This window comes from Aptenodytes patagonicus, chromosome 6 (assembly GCF_965638725.1).
Source record: "Aptenodytes patagonicus chromosome 6, bAptPat1.pri.cur, whole genome shotgun sequence".
Taxonomy (NCBI): domain Eukaryota; kingdom Metazoa; phylum Chordata; class Aves; order Sphenisciformes; family Spheniscidae; genus Aptenodytes; species Aptenodytes patagonicus.
Window position 1 is genome coordinate 62525727 of NC_134954.1, and position 15083 is coordinate 62540809.

Consider the following 15083-nt stretch of genomic DNA (forward strand, 5'->3'; position numbering starts at 1 on the left):
TGTGCCCTTATACTTTGCATATGAACTGATATATATAGAGGCACATGCTGCATTTTCTATTTTTGTGATTCAAATACTTCTTCAGCAAAAGAAAGGAGCCAAAATTGCTCTTGAAGTCAAAGGGATCTTGGGAGAAGCTGCTCACTTTCAAGCTTTCAAATTGTCTGCAGTTTGAAATTTGGATTAAGAAGCACCCTTACATGGTAGTACATCCATTCCCTCTCCTTTGCCTTAACATGAAGTTTGACTGCTGGAAGATACTATTTGCAAACTGGGCTCCGTCTTCTCCAACTGGAAAATGACACTGAACATCTATCAATCTCCTGAACATGTATGTTATCAGATCTATGGCTTAACCCTTAGAGGATACCAAAGTCTTCCCAGCCAAACCATTGTGAATACTCCACGTCCACACCTCACTGCCTCTTCTTCAGTGTGTGTCTAACAGCTGCTAAATGGGACAGAGCATTGCTACCAAGAAGGACTTTTTGCTCGTCTCTGATTTCTCCGAGGACCAGGCTCTGAAACGCCTGTGTCCTCTGAGCACTGCAAGACCAAAGCCAGCTGTCATCTAACACAGCTTGTGCTCTCACTGAAGTGTAATACACCCATTGTCACGGCTTCTGTAAGAATTAGGCATTTCTCCTCATGCCTTGATCTGGATTAAATATGAACCGGCCATTGCATTGTGCTGCAGAGAAATTGTCAGTCCCAACACAAAGAAAACACTGCAGGACATTTGGCTACAGCTGATGTTCTCTCACCAGCACTTCGCAAACTCCAATCCCACTGATTTTGAGAGGGTGCCCAGCACCTTACAGCTGCACACCGAGGAGGAGCTGATGCGGAGGCTCTCCTGTGCCCATCCACGCCAAGCAAAGCAGAGACGAAACCCGTGCTTCTTACAAACAGGTTTATTTGCATTTTGACTGGAGCACAGATTCTAGATACAGATTTCTTCTGCACAACAGTACAAGAGCCAGTGCAAAATATGCTTTTTTTTTTTTAATTCATGTACAAAAAACCCAAAAACCAACAAATGAAAAGACAAAGAGTGTGGCAGTATTTACTCACAACTGGTACGCCTCAGCCTCCAATCGACCCACCTCCACTCGCCCTCACCTGTCATGCCGACTTCGTGGTCAGCATCGCTTGTCTCAAACGGCTGCATTGTCAGTGAAGAGAGGTAACTCCCCTAGCCCTTTGAAAGATAAACACTCACCCCAAGCAAACTGGGACAACAGCAGGCTACTTAAAGTTGGACACACCAGCTGCTCACCAATGTGTCCCCACACAGGGAGCAGAATAATTTTGAGGGAATGGCAAAAAAAAAAGAAAGGTACAAATTGGAAATGCACAAAAAATTAGGCACCAGCTTAACCCTTTTTTTTTTTTTTTTTTTTTTTTTAAACAGAGGCAAGGATGTTAAGATACACCTCCAGTCTGCCTTCTCATATTCACCCACAGCAGTGATGATCAAGGCCAAACAAACACTCCCAGCTTTGAGTACCCTGTGCGGTCAAACAGATTATAATCTTAAGAAAATATTTCTGTTAGTAGCATAAAGTTAAACCATTTCATAACTGGAAGAGAAAGAAAAGCTACAGTCTGAATACAGGTATTTCTTTGAGAACAGTCAAAAACAAAACCAGAAACAAACAAAAAAAAACCCTGTCCCAGTCATCCACCAGATGATTGTTAGAATTACGGCCAATGCTTAAGCAATACAACATCGAGCTAGGAAAGTCATCGTACGGTTGTTCTGCTTAGGGAGTAGCTCTTACTAGTTTACAAAGCATTGGGCAATCTATTTCTCGTTTGATCTAACTAATTTTCAGAAGCTGCAATATAGAACTGCAGTGTTAGTGCAAGAATATGCTCGTCTTCACCAAGGCCTGGGATTGATATTGCAGAAATTCATCAAATTTACATCACTCCAAGTGTACCATGTCCAAATCACCTAGAGTCGTTATGGACTTTTACATTTCTACCCAAGGAATGGCTGGGTTTCAAAGCTTGATCAACCACAGTCTTTTACATTGAACTGCAATTAAACAAAGCAGAGTACCAGTTAAAGCCAAAGAACACGAGTACTCAGCACATATATGTTTTGATACAGTACAGTATGTATGTGTGTATATATATACGCATAAATATGTATATGTTACATTATAAGGAGAATGCCATTCAGGACTTCTCAACTGCAAGAATCCTTTTACCACCTGCAAATCTTGAAACTTCAGCCCATTAAATTTCACACCAAGATAATAAGAACTCCAATATTTTCCAGACTGAATTATTATTTCTATTTTAGCCAATTAGCCAAGCAGTGCCAGCTGAAAGAACAGGAGCTTTAATTTTAATAAGACCAGTTCTGCCACCTTAGGCAGGTGGCACAAATTTCTATCACCAGATTATTTGCCCCTTCCCTGCCCTGCAGTTGTGTATCATGGGCATTTCTATGAGCTCTCAGACCATCACCAGTCGTACTAACTGATCTCTATCAATTTACTCAGTTGCCAGAGAAAACGTTGCAATTTATGAAATAATTTCAAACAGCCAGTACAGTTCTGACAAGAGCTTAGCAGTACTGGCTGGAGTCATATTGGTTTTAATCATGTAATGGTTCTGCCTTTTCATCCCTAGCAAGCCCACTTCTACTCATCGTGGCTGTCACCATACACACAACCTAAGAGCTGAACAGTTTGGGATACCATACTATTCATTGTAATCCTAAAACCCAGAGCTTAAGGTCTGCTGTACAAATTTCACATATAGAGCTGAAAAAAGTCTCATTTAAATCACTTTGAGCAGGTTTCATTTGTTACTTTTTAAAAAAGAAATAAGAGCAACAACAACAAAAAAAAGGCAATTAAAAAAATGTAACAGGCACTTAAGAGCAAAGTAAATGCAAAATCCTTTTGGATATTTAGATGAGGGGGAGCTACTCATCTCCCTTGCCTTTAGCCTATCTAGAATTTAGACATCTATCCCAGACTAATCGTTCATGCTTCCTCCAGTCTCAAGGAGACAAAAGCTTCCTTCTGGAGGCTGTCACATCCTCAAATAGGGCAAACGAGTCTCTCCAGGGATGGCAGACCCTCTGTAACCACAGGGAGAGTCTAAGCAGTTAGCTAGATTACCTGCTACTTACACAGGTGAGACAAGTCTCTCTCTCACTCTTCACATAAGCCAGTAACATAAATCCTGAAGGCTTTTCTTGGTTCCTGCATGGACAAACTCACCAACATCAACAGGGCAAGGGTTTGCTTTTGTGTTTTTGGGAGGCAGAGGGGAAGGTTGGTCAGCAGTCCAATCTCACACCAGCATTGCTCTGACCACTTGCACTAGCCGCTCAGCCACAATGGTTCATGGCCAGTTGCCCACATAAAACCACCCATTGGTTATGCAGCATCAGGCAACAAGGGCAAAGGGTGCAACATGTTTTCCTAACACCCAGAGATGCATCTCAGTCTACACCTTCCTCAAGGGGGGCAGCGGAGGGGGAGGTGCTGATCTCCTCTCTGTGGTGGCCAGCGATAGGACATGAGGAAACGGAATGAAGCTGGGTCAGGGCAAGTTCAGACTGGACATTAGGAAAAGGTTCTTCACGGAGAGGGTGGTTGGTCACTGGAACAGGCTCCCCAGGGAAGTGATCACAGCACTAAGCCCGTCAGAGTTCAAGGAGCATCTGGACAACGCTCTTAGTCATATGGTTTAGTTTTAGGTAGACCTGCGAGGAGCAGGGAGTTGGACTCAATGATCCTTATGGGTCCCTTCAAACTCAAGACATTCTATGATTCTAAGTTGAAGTAACTCAACATTCTCCTAGACACCAAACTAGCTGTGCTGCGTCTTCACAGGCGTGCATGTTACTGAGCACAATCCTCCACATTTCTGCTGGGACTAGAGAGGTTCAACAAGGACTAGAACTACTCTGTCAGGTAAGTGTAGGCCTTACACACACATTAAAGTTATACAGCTTTACAAACAGGCTAACATAGATACAACAGTAAAGCCCACCTAGTAGGACAATATTTATAATCTATGTGATTGTTTGGTATACCTTCTTACAGCATGGAAAGGAGAACAAGATATATCGTCAAATTCACCCTCATATCAGTATAAAATTATTTTATTTTAAAAAAAAATCTAAATATAACAAGGCCCTAATGGAGAGTTATTTCTGTTCAAAATTAATCAAGCAAATGCTACTGAAACACTATGAGGAGTTTTGCATATAATTCCTTATGGGCAAGATTTGTTTTTGAAATAATCAAAACAAGTTTTTGTTTTGTTTTGTTTTTTTTTTTTTAAGAAGCAAACAGTTCTCAGTCCCTAACTCTGGGAGCACAGCTACCTCTATCCTTTCTTCACACTGCTGTGTGTCAGTATTGCTGTGTCCCCTGAATTACAGGGCTATCACATGTAAGTGGATACAGTACAGGCTATACTCCTAGCAATGCTAAGGTGTTTTTTTAAACCTTTCTCACCAGGTCAGATTAGCCTCTCTGAGTTGCATACCAACAACAGCCACACCAGATATTAAGCCAGCATTACAAAACAGGATGGAAAAGTACAACCAACATACATCTTCTAAAGTATTTTCCACAAAATAAACCAAACAGCTCCTGATACGCAGGGGCATGTTGGTCCCACCTACTCACAAACACAGCTGGAATCTATTCCCTGTTTTGGAAGGTAGCTGTAGCTGTGTGGCCACAACTTGGATGCCTCAGTGCCCAGGGCTGGGGGCTCCCCAGCTGCCCCCCTCCAGGCGCACAGCAGTGCAGAGCAGGCTGCAGAGCCAGGGAGGCAACACAGGTGCCAAGGCAGGGTTGAGCTTGACATGGCCTCACCTTCCTCTCAAAAAGATGGTGTTTCCCATCCTCCACAAAGGCATATCTTCCCCTAAAGCTCCCCCCACAGCTTCTCTGTCTGACCTCCCGCACGCCAGGAGACCATATACAACTTCTTCACCTACACAACCTGGTCCTCAACCAAGAAGCCTCAAGCTCCTTCACTTCAGGGGGAAGAACCGCCATGTCCCAAAGCCTGGGCATCCTTTTTGGAGAAACACTACAATTCATGGAGCATCTAGGACAGCCAGTTAAGCAAGATCGTGCCTAAGTAGGCAATGTTACTCAATTAGCTGAGTTGGCTGAAGGTTTTCCCATTGTAACATGATTTTTCTATTCCAGTATTATTTTTGGTGTTAAAAAAAAATCAGTGGGGATGGGTGGGTTTTTTTGCGCAAAACTTGATGCTTTTAATGAAAAAAAGGTTGCTTTTCTCAATATTTTGCTGTTTATTTCTGTTGGGAAAACTTGAAACACATCGTTTTTGTCAGAAAAATATCAGTCCATGTCTGTCCGAATTCCTCCAGTGTCAGCCGGGAGCTGTAATTCACAGGCTCCATGTCCCCCTCTTTCCCAGAAGGCTGGGCTCCTGGGCATCCCTCCAGCCTTCATGACGCATTCCCCCTTTGACTAACCCATGGTAAGAGCATCATGGGATCTGTAACCCAGCCAAAGAGCTGGGCCCCAAGGGAGACACGGCACACAAGGCACTTGAATGGTAATTTCTGAGGTCTGCAACAGTAGCTCAAACTGATGCTGCTTTAAGGACCAAATGGATTTAATAAAATGTTTCCATTTCAAAAGGCTAGAACATTTTATTCAGCATTTTCCAGCTGACAGTTTCTCATTTTTTGAAAAATTTCCATTCCAGGAAAATTTTTGGTATTTCAGCTTTCCATCTCAATTCAGGATGAAATTAAATGTATCAGAATTTGATGCTATATGGACATTCTGTTTGGGAAACAGCCTTATTAATTAGCTGCCAAAAGTGAAATGACTCCATCCATGCAAGAAGGGTGTGATCCAGTTTGCCTTTGACATCAGTGGAAGCCACTTTTTCAGCTTAGTGGAGCCTGGATGGCGTCCCAAAAGACCAAGGGAGGGTGGAGTTGACCATAGTTGCAGATATTGGAAACAGGAGTCAAGAGTGAAATAGCAAGAATATAAGAAGCAGCAACTAAGATGATCTGTTACCTGGACTCAATCAAAACTCAGTTTTACTTACTTTAGTGAGTAACAGGAGGAAAAATCATTAAGATCATAAAAGATCATAACGATAGCAGTTAATCAACGCTTTGTAGAGTAGAATAAATCCATAGTATGAATGTCATGAGCTCTATAACTTTCAATGTTCAAAACATTTCCTCAGAAAACCTTCACATACTTCATTCAAGGAGACTACTCTAAAGCTAAAAAGATGTAATATGGTACTGAACTGCTTGCCTCAGGATGCATGTCCTGCCTTGAACCCTGCAAAATTGTTCTGTTGGATTGGTATTACAGAAGCTCTGTCAGGATGGATTGAGGTCTCTGGACTTTGAGCACATCTACAGGTGGAAAGCAGCTACGTGCAGGCTTCCAGGATTGACACTCTGGGTGAGGACTGGGCACCAAAATCCATCCTCTGCATTGCCCAACCTGTTTCTAGATTTAGCCCCAAGCCTTCCACCTCAAAGAGTAAAAGAGCAGCCCCAGGGAGTCTATGTCCATCAGCAACAGGGTGTGTGTTGAAAGTAAGAGAGCACTCAGAACACTAAATAAATCAATTCACCCAACCATGAGGGGTCTAGAGAATTGGGTTTTGTTTATCTTTCATTTCCCTGTAGTACAAGGCAGATGTTTCTAAGTAGTAAGCAGAAACCTTGATAATTTTTAAGACTGAAGAGGAAGGGAGGGTGGAAGAAACATGTACAAGCTTTGAGGATGTTCTCAGCTCCAGCTTCAAAAAACCAAAACCACACACCACCAAAAACGTATATCTGTAAAAGCAAGGTTTTCCTTAAGCTGTTTGGTAATTCTTAGTTCATAGGAGCATTTTATCCAGAAGGTTCTTCATGTTTCCAGTCTAGGCTGTAGCAATCTCAGTGAGGCACTAAATTTTAGGCTGTTAAAGTCTTTCTGTGCAGCACGGTCATTTTAAAATGATGTGGTAGCCATCATTGCTTTCAGCTGTAACAAAGAAATGCAAAGCATTTTTTCATTGCTATTAAAAAACAGCACAGATACAGAACTCCAGATTTTCTTCTTAGGTATTTTGCAATAGTTTGTACTCTTGTTCCACAACCCATTCATGAAAATCAATGTTGAACATCTAGGTCAAAGCATTCATATAAAAAAATATAACATACTAACTGTCATCTTTTATCATTTTACTAGAAGATTTTCTGCTTATTTATGTCAGTGGTATCAATGGATTTATGAAAGTTTTGTAACAGTGTAACTGAAAGGAAAGCATAGATCAATCAGTCTATCATAGTGTAAGTTGATGCAACACCTTGACTTACACTAAATTAGATTACTTATTGTTTCAGGATAACAGCACCGAATTTGTGATAACGTCTAGTGCAATTGAAAAGAGAAATTATCTTTAGAACTACATGTAATAGTGGCAGCAATACATACCTTTTAATGTGCTGATAACAAAACAAGATTCATCTTGGAAGTTTTGCACCATCTGAAGGGCAGAAGGAAAAAAGCCAACACAAAATATTTTTAGCAATTTAATTCAAGTTTCTTTCAGTGCCAGAATAGAATTTAGAGGAGAGTTATCAAACAACATTTGGTGTCCAGTCCTACACAGTTCTGAGTAACCCTGCCCATAAGATTATTAAAGTACATGACTGATTAATTAAGGTCCTTGCAGCTGCTAATGTGCTTAAGGGAAGCTTATACTAAAGTGCTTGCCTGGAACCGATCTGGCTTGTTCAGCATTTTACCATCCCCTTTGCAGCTCTTGACCCTGCAAGTTCTTATACCACTCCAGTTAGTCTATTAAAGACAATGCTCTTAATTGCCTTCAATGAAGCTATACTAGTTTACACTGGATGAAGACAGCCCTCTCCTAAAATCTAGCAATGGTAATACACACACACACACACACTCAGCTGAACCATGAAGCTTTGTTGAGCTTACATGAGCATCTGGGAAAATATCTAGAGGTGGTCAGCCCTGAGAAATGGACTCCTTGCTGGATAAAGGAATATTGTTACTATAAAGCCATCTCAGCAGTGTCCACCTGGCTATTTTGACCAGACATTAGTATAGATGCTGTGCTTGCAGGAATCATTTACCTGCTTGTATTTTGTCAAGGCACAGGAATCTTAATGAAACTGCTATGAGAGGCAAGGCAGATCGTGGGAAGCAAGATCAGTATCTAAAGCTATTTGAGTTATTCATGAGAAACAACTAGATTTTCAGAACACATGCAGGTTCTAGTGAGGCCCCTAACTAGAGAAGTGAGTTAAGAGATTCAGCTGACTTCAGATCCAATTTGAAATGCTCATTTAAGCTTCATCCTTAGTCAATGCTTCCTCCCATCTCAGAGTAGCTGTGTGGGACAGAGGAGGTGAATTACCTTCAAGAGGTGTCTTATACAGTCGGAGCAGATGCTGGACACCTAACTTCAGAGGGGAGGTGACCAGAACCTCTCTGATCAGCTCAGAAAATCCAGCTTTAAGCAAAAGCCTTCTCCTAGCTATTGAATATCATTCAAGTAGAGCACTTTCCAGCTGTAAGTTCTCACACCAAATATCCTTTTCATCTTAGACTAATCTCCCTATTCTCTTTTGGGTTTAACATCCACCTCCTGCTCCTGCAAATCAAACTTCACTGGCCAGTCTGTGTGTCTGTGCCTAATGATGCATGAAGTACATTCATAGAGTGCCTCACTCTTGCCTCTATAGTATTAGGACAAGAAAAAAATTATTAAAAAAGCAATAGACATTGTTAATAATTGACTTAAATAAATACTTAAAGCCTTATACCCAAGCTGGTTCAGGCAATTCCCCTACCAAGAGTTGCCTCCAAGCACTTTAGATCCACAAAGCATCAAGGTTTCAGATTTAATCAGGCTGAAATAGCAAGGAGAGTTTAGGAATAAGCATTACAGCCTTCAATTTAGGCTCCAGTAGAGACCTATGTTATGCTTCATTTGTTTTAACAACGTTTCTTATAAACGAAGCTCCTTAAATGATTCTGGTGCATGAATAAGTAATTTAGTGGGGGGAAAAGAGGAAGAAGGGCAACTCGCTATTAACCTGCAAGTTAATGGAATGGACTAAATTAAGCCATCACATAATGGGACACAAACAGCTAGCAGAGGTTCATGAAATTATAGTGTGCACTTACAGCACTGACTCTGACCCAGTGGCTGTAATCACTGGCCAAGATCTAAGACTAATTGCCCTAAAGATTTTCAAGCTTTTCTTCTTTAGGAAAATTTCCTATTAAATTCTAAAGGTTCTCACTTTAGATCCTTACTTCAGAATTTGTTTAAGTAGCCAACGTGAAAAGGAAATGACCAATTTTGTTGTGTTTTGTTTTGTTTTCAAGAAAACCCCTCTTTTACAAAGCAAAGATCTTAAAACCACACCAAAATCAATGGTATGCATGAATAATTTGCTCTAAGTATTCGCTTTAACTTGTTGGGATTAGTAACCTTGCAAAGCTTCCTTGAAGATTCATTTCATAATTTAAAAGGTCATTCTAACTTAAAGAAGTCAGACAACTGTTACAGCTCTGACAGAGTCTGCATTAAACCCTTACCTCATTGCTCACTAATACATGGATCCCTGTGGGTCCCTGCCGATAGATTCGATTTATCTGCTGTGGAGAAATGCTGTACAAGTTTGCAATCTTCTCGATTAATTCCAGCGTGGTCAGTTCTTCCAAGAAGATTGCGTGATATACTGCAATAAGTTGAAAGCAATTACAGAATTACAGAGTAATTATAGTATAGCAAGTACAGATAACACCAAGATGCTCAATATCAACAACCAAATGGGTTTAAGATCAAGGTTCAAATCTTGACAGTAGATAAACAAATTTAGTACCTTCAAAGCAGCCCCCAAATATCCAGCTTGATGATTTGTAGAGAAATACCCAGTATTTGGATGCAGTGGGCAAATAAAGCACACGTCACTTTTGCCCAGAGGAAAACACAGGGACTAATGACAACATGTATCATGAGGCACTAAAAAAACCCCTCATAAAGATTTTAATACTTTTGGATAATCTACTTTTACTGATTTTGACATTTTAAAGTAGATCCAATTAAATAGTGAAACACATGATATGATGTTACACAAAAGTAGTATTTTATTAGATGTTATCCCACTGACCCCACAGGCACAAACTAAAGACTACAATTTATCAAATAACTGTAGATGACTTATTTTTTAAATCCAATCTAAATGGTAGAAACAACCAGGTAGAAGAGCTGTGCCTGGTTAATGCTACGCACAAGAACTGAGGACAGTCTCTGTTCTCATTTTTTGTACATCTTGTCATGAGGGATATTTAAGAGCCATGAGTCCCCAAAAGCTTCAAACTTCTAGGAATTAGAACCTCTCTCTAAGACATACCAACCTTCCATTTCCCAGAATATTTTCAAACAAGCCACAGTCTAAAGCAAATCATGGATGGGAAGGTAGTTTTTAATGCTATGGTCCCTATTAAGAACTAAACAGAGACTTTGCTGTGGCATTCTGCAGATAGCTTGTAAGTTGGGTCTGTTTCCCAGGCAGACAGTACCAGTTGGAATCTGTAGCCCTGAAACTAACCAAAGTGTCAGAACTGGGATAAACAGGACCTCTTTAAACACGCAGGACACCAAGCTGTCCCACGCAGGAGCTCAGGCAGAAAGCAACATTCTCACCAGATAAGTGTTTAACAAAAATCCATACATAAAAACTTACCACAAAGACTGCCATCTCCATTTTCCCGTTTCTGGTGAAGATGGGACCTGTTTTGCTCTGGTTCTTGACAGACATAAATTGTCATCTTGGGCCTTACATTTCTATGGATTATTAAAAAACAGTAGTGAGTTATTTAGTAGATCTAAAATCATTCCAGTCAGCTAGCAAACACTGAGTGATGGAATCATTCAGGCTGTGCATAAATAATCAGCTAAGGGATAGTCTTGATGCTGGTGACTAGATGTCTTAGGAGGTCTAGTAAGAGCCCCCTGGGAGGTGGTGGTACAGTGCAGAGCACCTTAATCTCTTCAGGATCAGATAAGAATAAACAGTTTTCAGCACTTGCCAAGCAGCTCATCATACCTGCCTTTACTGATTTGAATCCTGCCCAGCTGGAGAATTTATGTTATTGCCATTAAGTAAGTTTAAGAGTCATTTGAGGCTCCAGGGGTTGGTTGGTTTGTTTGTTGTTTGTTACCTGTGATGGAGATGCAACACAAGGTATTGTAGGTTGTGTCTCATATGAAGTGGATGGAAGCTATCAGCTGGTAGCAAATAAACCACTGGAGATCCACATTATGATGCTTCATTTCGGCAACATTTCTGAGCTGTACTTGGATTTGAATACCATTGTGATCTCCAGCCTCTGAGATGACCTCTCTGAAGTGTTAAAAGGAGGTCTAAATGCTACAGCTCCAGGATTAACTTTTAGTTAACACTGAAATTATCAAGGGATGCTGCCATAACAAAAAAATAGGAAGGAAGACGTACAAACCTTCCTTTGATTGCATTAAAGAGCCGAATTCCATCAGCAGGCCCACAGATTTGAACAAAATCTTCTTTGGACATCTTCAGTAAGTCAGCACCTACATATTTCAAATTGATTTTTTTTCAGAAGTTAAGCAAATCTTAGCTTCCAAATTGAGTGTACGGGCAGCAGGAAAGGGCAGGGGGAGAGAATCCACAAAGCTAAACCAGACAGATTTGCCTAGAGAAGTTGCAAATTCAGAGAGGTGTACACTGCAAATCAATCATTGTGAAACAGAGAGCTAGAAGCTGCCAAAAGAGCAGTGCTGCACTGGAAGATATTCTAGCCAACTCAGAGACAAGCTAGATATTTAACACTGGCCATTAAATAGCCCAATTTTCTCTAACTGCCATATTCACCAGGTTGTTTAATCCTGTTGCAAGTCAGAGAGAGTCTCCTCAAGGTTTCAACATCTTTAACAATTCCCCCTTCCACCACCTTACCGCTGTGTACAACTACCTAATGGGAGGGTACAGTGAAGATGGAGCTGCAGATGGTGCCAGACCCTTCTCAAAGGTGCACAGGGACAGGATGAGAGGCAGCAGACAGAAGATGGAAGATGGGAAACACTGATTAGGTATAAGGAAAAACTTTTTCACTGTTAGAGTAGTCAAATATTTGAAGAGGTTGCTTAGAGAGATTGTAGAATTTCCAACCTTTGAGATACTCAAACGCAACTGCACAAGGCCCTGGACTTGCTTCAAGCAGGGGGGTTGCACCTAATGAACTCAAGAAGTCCCTTCCGTCTTAACTTATTCTCTTCCGTCTTAACTTATTCTATATTTCTACAAACTGTTTTGGCAAATGCTAACTAATCTAGAACAAAACAACCACCACACTGGATCAGACCAGTGATCCCATCAACAGTGGCCAGCAGCAGATGCTATTGATATGAAGCATGAGCTGCACTTACAAAAGAGAATAAAGAGAAAATAATTGGACTGTTTAAACTCACCCGAAAAACTTGAGAAGAGTCTACAGAATGGAGAGAACCTATTACGATGAAGCCACTGCTGGGCATCTTGAATAGAAGCAGAAGGAAGGAGATGCTACATTGCAAAAAGAATAAGAAGGTCTTGAAATGAACTGTTCACCAGTGTCCTAAAAAAGAAAAGCACCACATTAACATGATCTCAAGTACTTACATCATTGCTGGGAGGCAGGAGCTCCACTTGGTGGGTTGGAGAACTGTTGCTAAAAAAAAATTATATAAAGTTGGAAGAGAAAAAAAAACATTATTTTAAGTTTTACATTGCATTGTCCATCCTCTTCCCCCTCCTCAATTTGACTCAACTGTCTCAAGTTACATATCAACTTGGCTTTTTTCTCTATCAGATTTTAAAAAGGGTGTCCAAAATCTGGACCAAGAAAAGAAAAAAAACCTAAACAAAAAACTCTACTTGAGCCTTTTGCTGGTCAGTTGAGGTCCTACTCAACACGGAAAAACTCAGTTCTGACCTCATTCAAGCTTCTCCATACAGGTGGCTCACTAATGTGATGCCATCTAAGCAAGGAAGTTGTGACCTACTAGTGTGGCTGAACTGAAACAGTCTACGAGCCAGAGATCTCTGAACTAAATCCACTCTCTCATAATGATTCTTAGCAAAAATTTAATAAAGAACCTTGTAATTCAAACCTGGTGTTATTTTAAACTTAATAAATAGCAATTTAACTATATTAGACAAACCCACATTTCTACTAAACCCTCCCAGAACATAGACAGGACTTTAACACATAAAGGATTTTTCCCAAAGAGTTAATAATCTACCACTGGAAGAAAATGCTCAACAGATCTCTCTACTGACACCAATTTTTGTCATTTCAGTGTTTGTCCTTATTCATAGGTTGAGGTTGCTCATTGAAAATTTGTGATACAACATCGATTAATTAATGAGCTGTGCGGGAAGGTGACAAGGCTGTAGAGTCCTAGAGGAGGAAAAGAAAGGCCTATGTCAAATTCCTAGGGGAAAATATGTTGCAGGGAGGACTCAGAAGTACCAAGGGACCGTGCTGTGTATTTCTGTCATCAGCTATCATCTTGGGTGTTTCAGGACCACTAAAACTGCTTCTTTATGACAGCTATATTAATTAATTAAACATGCCTCCTGTTAATCCTTTGTTCTGGAACAGCTTCTCAAACCAGCCTGTTTTTCTCCAGAGAGAATTTCTTTAAATCCCATTCAACTGGGAATTCAGCACCCCAAACTGCCTCAAGACAGAAAGGAAGGAAGAAATATCAACTCTGAAGAGGTGCTGAAGGCTGAAAGCCTCTAACACTCTTGTCAGAAGATACTGGGAATTGCTGGTACAGGACATGGTGTGTTCTCTGACCCCTACAGAAGGGTAAGAGAGGAAATTCATGGCAGAAATTGCCCTGGTGGTCCTCTGATGCTCACCTCGCATAAGCAGTACAAATAGTACTCTGCATTACAGGGAATTCCTGGCTGGAAGATCTTAAAAGTCTTTGTGGGAAATATTTTCCCCTTTCTAGGAAGGGTGGTCCTTGACCTCTTCTTCCAGGGTATGAAATGCATGGACACACAAAACACATGCACACAAAGGCTACCACATCAACAGGAAAGATAAAGCATTTATTTGTTACATACCCATCTCCAAGGTTGAAGCTGTTGGGAGAACTGTTGTAGCTTGGAGATGGAGCATTGTTCATTTGATAAGGCACATCTGGCCAGGGAGAGCACTGTTGGAAGAAAGGCAGCGGGGATACTTTCATAAGGATGGAAATAAAGGATTCGATTCTCCTCTCATACCACGTTCATGCTGTTGCCACGCCACTAACTTCAGCTCATCACTCCTGCTGGGAGGAGGAGACGGGCCATGGATTTTCTACGCCGCTCTCCAAGCGGGCTGTCAGGGGGCCAGATTGATTCCAGTTGTGCATTCCACATTTCTCCCATTTCACAAAGCCTGTCCCCAAATAACACTGGGCCAAAGTGTGCACAGCTGTAAGTCAGAGCAACGCCAGTAAGTCAACTCAGACTGAAGGCAGCAATGATACAGAAATACCCCTGGTCTCAATTATAAATCCCTAATTAAATCCAGGCAAGAGTGACAAATATGCTCCAGTGGCATTGCTTCAGGTTTATACCAGTGAAAGAGCAGAATTTGAACCAGCCTGTTAAAACCTCTGGCTATTAGTCAAAGAGCTAGAGTTATAAATGGGTATTACAGGGAGAAAATTTAAGATAGACAGACACAAAGCTACTAAAAGTCTTCACAAATAGAGGTCAAACTCCATATTCCATTACAGTAGTGTAAAACCAGAGTAACACAGCTAGAATTGGTGACTCTGTTCTGAATTTAAGCCACTTAATCAGCAGGAGAAATCTAGCCCTGTAGAACCCCCCTCCATCAAGAGCTCAAGAAAATGCTCTGTAGTATCCTTGTTTGCAATGATAAAAAGAAGACAGGCATAGCTTTGGAGTTTTATCATCTCCACAAATACTAGCAAATATTTTATCATCTCCACCAGCACTAGGCAAA

General features: G+C 40.9%; 1 protein-coding gene across 2 annotated transcripts in view; it reads right to left on the reverse strand.

Moving 5' to 3' along the window:
• Window positions 1-899: 899 nt before the first annotated feature.
• Window positions 900-15083, reverse strand: part of TFCP2L1 (transcription factor CP2 like 1) — a 38405-nt gene continuing 24221 nt past the window's right edge. For both annotated transcript variants that reach the window (XM_076342942.1, XM_076342941.1), the window contains 8 exons: window positions 14189-14280; window positions 12728-12776; window positions 12538-12631; window positions 11550-11640; window positions 10775-10875; window positions 9624-9766; window positions 7482-7533; window positions 900-7028 (listed from right to left, as the gene is read on the reverse strand). In XM_076342942.1, the coding sequence (XP_076199057.1) occupies window positions 6991-7028; window positions 7482-7533; window positions 9624-9766; window positions 10775-10875; window positions 11550-11640; window positions 12538-12631; window positions 12728-12776; window positions 14189-14280 (660 nt within the window). In that variant the 3' untranslated portion in view covers window positions 900-6990. The remainder of the gene's footprint in view (window positions 7029-7481; window positions 7534-9623; window positions 9767-10774; window positions 10876-11549; window positions 11641-12537; window positions 12632-12727; window positions 12777-14188; window positions 14281-15083) is intronic.